This window comes from Podarcis filfolensis, assembly GCF_964270895.1.
Source record: "Podarcis filfolensis genome assembly, chromosome: 2".
Classification (NCBI taxonomy): Eukaryota; Metazoa; Chordata; class Lepidosauria; order Squamata; family Lacertidae; genus Podarcis; species Podarcis filfolensis.
The window spans coordinates 113,988,299-113,997,604 of record NC_139605.1 but is presented as its reverse complement, the minus strand read 5'-3'; the positions used below and the strand labels follow the sequence as shown (position 1 = coordinate 113,997,604).

At 47.6% G+C, this 9,306-nt stretch overlaps 1 protein-coding gene across 2 annotated transcripts; it reads right to left on the bottom strand.

Annotated features, from left to right (window-relative positions):
* Positions 1 to 740: 740 nt before the first annotated feature.
* On the bottom strand, positions 741 to 8,773 carry GPR84 (G protein-coupled receptor 84). Of its 2 annotated transcripts, XR_014544588.1 has the most exons (3): positions 8,561 to 8,773; positions 1,542 to 3,514; positions 741 to 1,422 (listed from the first exon to the last, which is right to left on the bottom strand). XR_014544588.1 is itself a non-coding variant. In XM_083599429.1 (2 exons), the coding sequence occupies exon 2, from the start codon at positions 3,437 to 3,439 to the stop codon at positions 2,312 to 2,314; it is 1,128 nt and encodes a 375-aa protein (XP_083455555.1). In that variant the 5' UTR covers positions 3,440 to 3,514; positions 8,561 to 8,773; the 3' UTR covers positions 741 to 2,311. The 2 variants fall into 2 exon arrangements, 1 of the variants encoding a protein (XP_083455555.1); XM_083599429.1 differs by having other exon boundaries at positions 741 to 3,514.
* Positions 8,774 to 9,306: the final 533 nt, after the last annotated feature.

Here is a 9,306-nt window from a genome sequence, read left to right as displayed (position 1 = left end):
GTGGCTGCCCTGGGGAAGAAAAAGGTGATCCCCAGAATTTCTGTGTGCCAGGCTGCTGTCAAGACCATGTGAGTCTTTTTGGGGGCGTGGGAGAGAAGAGAGCATTTTTAAAGCTGTGCGATTTAGCAGCTCGGATCTGCAACTCCATCCTGTTCAGAGTGCAATGAGAATCCCAAATAAGTACATGCAAAGGCTTGCACTCTTTGTTAAACCTGATGTGCCGCTGCAACTGTGTTGCTAAGCAAAGCTCTTGAGCAATCTAACAGACGGCATTGCCCAGCAAACCACAGGGAAAGTGGAACTGATCAGAAGAAACATGGTCTATTTCTTACTATTTGTCGCATTTTAGCAACTCAGCTCAGGTCTAGAGATCAGGATCTAAATGACTTGGGTCCCAAAGACCTGAAGAAGTGCTGTTTTGCATAGGTGTTTAGATCTGCAGTTCCACTGCCCTGTAAAATCCATGGAGTGGCAGCGCAGGAGAGGGCCTTCTTTGTGGTGGCCCCCAGGCTCAGGAATGCCGCTCCAAGGTGCGTCTGGACTCATCAATGCTACATGTTGATGCCAGCCAACCCACATTTCCCCCCACAGGCCTCTGGGTATGGAGAATGAGATCAGGACACCCCTACTATTTGCAAGTTAACGTTTACATGCACTATGACTGACTAGTAACATGCTATACATAACCTGCTCTGGGTCAGCGTGCAGATGCATGGTCTATAAATACCAAATAAATAAGCTATTATTATAGATCGTTTTATTTCAAGGTTACAACAACAACATTTATGCAAATGCCATAATCCGACAGTGAAACATTTTCTAAATAGGCCAGCAACCAATATATTATATAGTGCAGGTACACTGGGTTTTGAAATGCTCTAAATTATGATGTCCAAATGTGGGGACAGTGAAAGGGGACCAGATGTACAGGAGGGAAATAAGCTTTTATAGAAAAAGGAATCCCAGCAGAACTCAATTTTCTCACCCTTGATGCAAACCACCATGTGAGGTTCTGGTTGTTACATTTTTCTTTCTCCTTTGCATGCAGAATGTCCCAAATTCAATCCCTGGAATCTCCAGGCACCGCTGGGTTATCCCCTGTCTGAAACCCAGAAAGCTGTTGCCAGTCGGTGTCAGTTATGTTGAGACCAATGATCTGACTGAGCGCAAGCTGTGTACAAAGCATGTGCAGGTTTTCAGGGAACAGATGGGAGTTTGAAGGAGAGATTTGAAGGAGAGAAAGAGGCGCCATCATGGAGGTGATTGGGGAGGCAGTCCCAAACACGAGGGGCAGCCAGGGAGAACAGGTGGAGCTATTTGTGGGGCGAAAAGATTATTGGATAGCTGGGAATAGTGGTGCTGGATCAGCAAAGGCTACAGACAGGTGGATCACTGTGTCCCTCTAGGTCAGCCTTTCTCAACCTGTGGGTCCCCAGATGTTGTTGAACTACAACTCCCATCACCCCTAGCTAGCAAGGCCAGAGCTCAGGGATGATGGGAGTTGTAGTCCAACAACATCTGGGGACCCACAGGTTGAGAACCGCTGCTCTAAGTGTTGTTGGACAACAACTCCCATCTCACCTGACCATTGACTGGGCTGGCTGGGGGTATAAGCAGAGAGATAAGGAAAGGCAAAGCCATGGAGGGCTTTGAAGGCAAAGACAAAGTTCTTTTGCAAGACCTGGGAGCCAGTGGGAAGCCAGTGAAAGCGTTTATGGAGGGAGCTGCCATCATGTGGTCAGATCCATGAGAAGGTGAATTGTCAACAGAGTGGTGCTGTGATAAATATAAATACATATTTACAAAACAGATAGGTTAAAAATATAGAGGGTTGTATCCAAGGCTACTGAAATCAATAAAGCTACGTTGGGCAATGGATGCAACCCATCAGCAGCAATGTGCACTGCAGCCTCTTAGCTCCTATTAAAACTGGATGATTGTCCAGGGAGGAGAGACTTTGTGGAGGTACAACATTTGCTTTCGTATCCGAAGCTTGGCAAGTCCAAACAGTTTTTCTGTAATCCAGAAGGGAGGCCTCGCCACCAGCTTCAACAATATGCCAAAGGCATATCCCTATCGCCCACAGGGGCCACAACAGAATATGGAATACAATTTACAATAATATACCGTAGCAAAAGAACAGGGCCTGCATCATGTGAAGGCCTGGATTAAAGAACTGGGAATCTAGTCCAGTGTGGAAAACCCAGTTAGCTTTTTTGCTTTCTGGTGACATTACAGCCCTGAGGACAAACCAGGGTCAGTGGAAAGAGCATATCCCTCCTCTGGCGATGGAGAGTGGCCTGGCTTCTAGTTAGTGGTGGCAGCGGAACCTCTTTGCGAAGTTGTAGACCACATCTCTGTAAGCCTCGCGGAACTGGCGGTTCATAGCAGCATAAAGCACTGGGTTGATGCAGCTGTTGAGCCAAGTGAGATTGGCGGCGATCATGTGCAAGACGGTTGGAGCCCGGTTCTTGGCATCAAAGATGTTGATTAGCAGGAAGGGGATGTAGCAGATGACAAAGAAAAGGAAGACCACAAAGCACATGCGGGTCACCCGGCGGAATTCCGAGTTGCTGTCCTTGGCCTGGCACGGGGTAGCTTTCTTAGGAGGTGCTTCGCCATTCTGGGAAGCTGATGGGAGATTGGTACTGGCAGTCGACTCAGAGGAATGAGCCTCACAGGAGTGCTGGGAAGGACCTATGCTGTCCACTCCACTGTCAAGCTCTTGGTATCGTCCCGGTGTGGCTGAACTGGCACCAGCCACATGGCCCTTCTTCAAGCTGGTCTTCTTCAGCTTGTATTGGTCCATGGCCCGGGCGGCACTCTTGACTTTGCGGTGGATGAGGAAGTAGAAGATCCCGACGCAGCTGAGACCCACCACAAAGTAGAATCCCATGAGGATGGTGGTGTAGGGCCGTCCGCGGAGGCGGTGGAAGCTGCAGGTGCACACCTTGGGCACTAAGACGTAGACGGGCCACAGCGGCGCGAAACTGGCCAGGCCGGCAACCCAGGTGCCCAGGATGATGAGCATGGTCCCGAGGCGGGAGAAGATGCGGTCAAAGAGGGCGGTGTTGGCAATGATCAGGTAGCGGCTGATGGCGATGAGGCAGAGCGTCAAGATGGAGACGGAGTTGGAGACAAAGAGCAACATCCCAAAGACACGGCAAAAGTCAGCCCCTGCCCGCCAGTGGAGATGGAGGTAGGAGTCAACCGAGAAGGGCTGCAGGAAGGTGCAGTACAGAATGTCCGCCACAGTCAGGTTGACAATGAGGAGGTTGAAGCGTGTCTGCAGCTTGGCGTCAGCTGCGTAGGCCAGCAGGGTCAGCACGTTGCCCACGGTGCCCACGATGGCCACCACAATGCCCCAACTCACTGCCACGTAGCGGTAGCCAACAATGGACGGGTCGTAGCAGGAGAAGTTGTTGGCATGATCCGCCATCTTGGGAGGAAGTGGTTATTGGCTATGCTGCCCTCTGGTGGAAAGGTCAGGACCTAGCAGGCCAATATGCTACCTCTACAAGGAAATGGAAGAGAAAAAGATTTCAGTTTAAGCGTGTCAGGCTTCCAAGCACACAAATTAGCACTGACTCCAAGGCTGGCACAGGGAAATATTTCAAACAACACCTAATTAACTTGTCAGATGTTTTGGCACAGAATGTTGTCACGGCAACAAAGTTTCCCAGCAGCCACTTCAGATCTCCTTGTCCACCCAAAAAGCCACTTCTGGTCTGTCCAAGCCAGGTAGTAGTCATAGTCACTGCTACATTGCCAAGTGCTGAGGAAGCTGTGGCATTTTTGTTTTGGAGGGACAGGAGGCGGGTGGGTGTGGAGGACTCCCTGGTCCTGAATGGGGTAACTGTGCTCCTGAAGGACCAGGTGCATAGCCTGGGAGTCACAGGTCAATTCTGTGTCCAGGTCAGCTGTTTATCAGCTCCATCTGGTACGCAGGTTGAGATCCTACCTGTCCACAGACTGTCTTGCCAGAGTGGTGCATGCTCTAGTTATCTCCCGCTTGGACTACTGCAATGTGCTCTACGTGGGGCTACCTTTGAAGGTGACACGGAAACTACAACTAATCCAGAATGCGGCAGCTAGACTGGTGACTGGGAGTGGCTGCCGGGACCACATAAATAAGTGGCATTAGCAACAAAGTTAATAAGAATATGCAAAAATGAATTGATAAATGGATGAAAATATAGAGTTATAATATGTTAAGATACAGAGTTAAGATAAATGAAAGAGGGTAAGGATTTGCTGATTTGATTATTTAAATGGGAATACAAAAAGGGGAGGTGTGAGGAGGCCAAGGAAATAAGTTAATGAGTTTAAAGTTACAAAGAATTGATTTGTTTTTAATTCTTTTTTAGTTATTTGTCTTTTGTATTTTTATTCTTCTTTTTTCTTTTTTATGCATTTTTCTATGTTCTTTTTTTTGTATCTTTTTCTTTTGATATGACCTTTTTTTATTTTGTAAACCTATGTCTTTGTAAAACCTCAATAAATATCTTTAAAAAAACAACAACAGAATGCGGCAGCTAGACTGGTGACTTGGTGGCCGCCGAGACCACATAACACTGGTCTTGAAAGACCTGCATTGGCTCCAAGTATGTTTCCAAGCACAATTCAAAGTGTTGGTGCTGACCTTTAAAGCCCTAAATGATCTCGGTCCAGTATATCTGAAGGGCAGGAGCGTCTCCACCCCCATCGTTCTACCCGGACACTGAGGTCCAGCGCCGAGGGCCTTCTGGCGGTTCCCTCGCTACGAGAAGCCAATTTACAGGGAACCAGGCAGAGGGCCTTCTCGGTAGTGGTACCCACCCTGTGGAACGCCCTCCCGTCAGATGTCAAAGAGATAAAAAACTATCTGACATTTAGAAGACATCTGAAGGCAGCCCTGTTTAGGGAAGCTTTTAATGTTTGATGTATTACTGTATTTTAATATTTGGTTGGAAGCTGCCCAGAATGGCTGGGGAAGCCCAGCCAGATGTGCGGGGTATAAATATATTTTTGTTTTTGTTTTTATCTCTGCCTCATCTCCCTGCCCCCCCCTTTACAGGCTTCTTGCCTGTGGGCTACTGAGGCTGCGTACACACGATACCTTTAAGGCACATTCGAAGCACATTCATTCCCTCAGAGAATTCTGGGCACTGTAGTTTTCCTCTCACTGAGTTACACCTCCCAGCAAAAACCCTCAACAAAACCACAGAATTCCTTGAGGGAAAGGATGTGCTTCGAATGTGCCTTAGAGTTATAGTGCACATGCCACTTGCGGCTAAGAGGCACATGCCACTGTGAAAGGACTCCCATCCCAGCTAAGCAGTTGCCACCATGGTGCAGCACATAAGAAAGCCGGAAAGACCTGGAAACCAATGAGAAATGTATCAAGAGCGAGAAAATATTTCCTTGCCAGCCAGCCTGAGGCCTCTGTCGCATGCGAGTTTCAACATGCGCAAGACTCTCTCTCATTTGCATCCCGGCTTTCTCCAGGGAAGAGAGAGAGATCAAAGCGCAACCCCATTCCTTCCTTTTTAAGGCCTAATTGGGACGTTGCCACGGAAACAGACGTCTCCAAATCGGTCCTGACAGGCACCATCCTCTACCTGGATGGCTCCGCTTTCAAGTTTGAGATGGAATGCCGGGGAGGTAGAGACAGAAAGGCAGGCGTCTGCCCCCCACGACAGAGCCCTAGATAAGGTAGTGATCCTGAGCTGCTGGGAACGCCCAAACAGCCGCAACCAGCCCTAATGGATCTATTACAGTGGTACCTCAGGTTACATACGCTTCAGGTTACATACGCTTCAGGTTACAGACTCCGCTAACCCAGAAATAGTGCTTCAGGTTAAGAACTTTGCTTCAGGTTGAGAACAGAAATCGTGCTCCGGCGGCGCGGCGGCAGCAGGAGGCCCCATTAGCTAAAGTGGTGCTTCAGGTTAAGAACAGTTTCAGGTTAAGTACGGACCTCTGGAACGAATTAAGTACTTAACCCGAGGTACCACTGTATTGTAGAACATGGACACACACACACACATGCCCCCCTCTTCATGATGAAAAGTAGCCACACGTTCTGCTTAGCTCTTTAACTTCTTTGGGTTGCCAACTGACCGGGCAGCGGGGGGGGGGGGGACGACGACCCCAAGCCAGGCCTCATCTTCTGCCGAACACAAGCGTGTGAAACCTCAAGTGATCTTCCAGGCCTCCTTATCTGGCTCCTGGCTCTCCCCGCTAGTGTTAAATAAATAATTTCTGTGCTGGGGATTCCGTTGCTAGGAAGGGAGGTGTCGGTGTCTGAGCTTTTATTTTTCTCTACTGGCTAGTGGGTTAAGAACGTAGTTTACTTTTTTATTACTTTGCTACCAGCGGGCGGGGACCGTTTTTTAAAAAATGCTGTACGGAATGGTCATGATTGTATCTTTTCTTTTCTCTCAGATTCTCATTTATATTTCATTTATTATTTCTACTTTCTTCAATGTTATGTTACCTGGGTGCATGCGAAGTGACAAGTGGCTAATAAATTTAATAAGGAAATAAGAGGGAGGATCTCAGACCCTCCAAGTGTTTCTGTTTTCCAGGGACAGCCCTGGATTTACAGAAGCTGCCCTGGTTTCTGATTTGATCCTGAAATGTCCCACTTTTCCCTAGGACGTCCCTATTTTCATCGGAGAAAGGTTGGAGGGTATGAAGTTGATGTGACCCATAAGCCAAGGATATAAGTAACTAGACAACCTTTAGAAGACATCTGAAGGCAGCCCTATATAAAGGTCCAGTCGTGGCCGACTCTGGGGTTGCGGCGCTCATCTTGCTTTATTGGCCGAGGGAGCCAGCGTACAGCTTCCAGGTCATGTGGCCAGCATGACTAAGCCGCTTCTGGAGAACCAGAGCAGCACACGGAAACACCGTTTACCTTCCCGCCTGAGCGGTACCTAATGATCTCCTTGCACTTTGACGTGCTTTCGAACTGCTAGGTTGGCAGGAGCAGGGACCGAGCAACAGGAGCTCACCCCGTCGCGGGGATCCAAACTGCTGACCTTCTGATCGGCAAGTCCTAGGCTCTGTGGTTTAACCCACAGCGCCACCTGCGTCCCAGCCCTATATAGGGAAGTCATTTTATTTATTTTTTAATTATTTTATATGTTGGAAACTGCCCAGAGTGGCTGGGGCAACCCAGTCAGATGGGCGGGGTATAAATCATATTATTATTATTGAATAGGACACCCCTATTTTCATCAGATAAATGTTGGAGGGAATGCGGAGGAATGTGTGAGCATGTGTAGAAGCTAGCCTAGTGCACAGAGGTGAAGTTTAAATTCACTGCTCCATGTCTTTCCCCTATTACTGGCATGCAGTACCCGGAAGGTTGCCCAGAGACCACGTGACCCTCGAGGTTAAAAAAGAAAATGTTCCCCCAACCCTTGCCATAATACAGGCATAGGCAAACTCGCCCTCCAGATGTTTTGGGACTACAACTCCCATCATCCCTAGCTAACAGGACCAGTGGTCAGGGATGATGGGAATTGTAGTCTCAAAACATCTGGAGGGCTGAGTTTGCCTATGCCTGGCTTAATATATTGGCTCAGTGTGCAGAAATCAACAGGAAAAGCCTACCTCCTGTGTGGAGGGGCATGGAGATAATTATTGCTACATATTAAGGACTGCAAATCAAGCCCCTTTTAAAGGCACAGCTGCAGGTCACAGTTCAGATTCTGACAACCTTAGAGCCTCTAGAACAGGCTTCCTCAACCTCGGCCCTTCAGATGTTTTGAGACTACAATTCCCATCATCCCTAGCTAACAGGACCATTGGTCAGGGATGATGGGAATTGTAGTTTCAAAACATCTGGAGGGCTGAGTTTGCCTATGCCTGATCTATCGGGCACTACATTGTTCACCCTTGTGCTAATTCAAGTGACCTCCCCACAAACTTTGCACAAACAAATCAAGACGGAGGCTCAATAAATGTGCAATAAAGAAGCCATCTTGGAACTGAATTTAAATTACTCTGGAGATTACTCTGGAGATATCTCCATGGCAGTGTTCTACCCATAAATGAACAACGTAATAAGGAAAGCATGCTGTCTGGGCATGTTCAAACAGCATTCTCAGGGCTAAGAGATCAGTTATGAGCCTCCTCCCTTCGCCCCATCCTTACTGCACCACTGTTGCTTTTAACACCAGCCTCACACTCAGGAATACAGTCCATAAAGCCTTTACTCTCTTGTTTAAGCTCTGTGCCAGAAAAGGCTCCTTTGCAGACAACTTTATAAGCCAGGGGCAGCCAATGTCACGACCTCTGGGTGCTTTGAACTACAGTTCCCACCAGTCCTCCTGGCCATGTCGGTCTGAGATCAGGGATGATCTAGTTAAAAACACATGAAGGACATCACCACATTACCTACCCCTGTTCTAAGCAGCCATGGCGTTAAACCAGACTTGAAAGTTAATATCAACTCTACGCATCTCTGAGACCCCTACAGAAAAATAACACCAAAGCCACCCAAATATTTCAACTTAAAAACTTTATAGATTCTCTTGTATGGAAACTTTAAGAATGTTAAGCAACTTACCGGGGAAAGATGAGCGTTTGGATCCAGAGATTATGCCTGCTGTCCATGGGGTGCCTCTACGTTCTGGACGGCTATTTATAAAGGTTCCTCACTGCCTCTGCTGAGAGGAGAAAAACTCCCAAGTGTCTAAACTCCCTGAAGCAACTTCCTCTTTCCCCGCAGGCTTGTAAATGTCTGACGCCCAGACCTGTGTGTACTCACAGTGCGTGAAATATGCTTGCATGTGCGCCTTTAGGCAAGCTCGCCTACAAATGTTTAGAGCAGAGATTTAAACAAATGTAAAAAAAAGGAAGAAATAAAAAAAATTAAAGATTAACCCGAACTGGACGGGGGTAGAAAGGGAGTGAGGCAAAACAAGGTGCCTTTCCCAGACTGCCACCAGGCTAGCAGTATTTTGCAGGAGTGATTCAAGTACATCCTGAAACTATAGGTGCAATAAATCTACATTTAGAAAACCCTGACTTTTTGAGATTTGGAAAGTGATGGGTATTGAGAATGAAGCTAAAATACTTGCAGTTAGTTAGCTGAACACTAGAGGCAACACGTGACAGAAAGGCAACCTTCCTTCTCAAGCGATCTCTCTTAGTAGCTACTTGTTGGTAAACTGGATTACTTCCTTTCAGGCTTTTACTGCTTTCCGGTTCCTTCCTCAAGCTTTGTTAGTTCCAGCCAGTTGCAGTAGGAGTGAGCAGGTGCTAGTGTTAACTTCTTGAATCCATTATGGCCATATGGAAACCCTATACTTA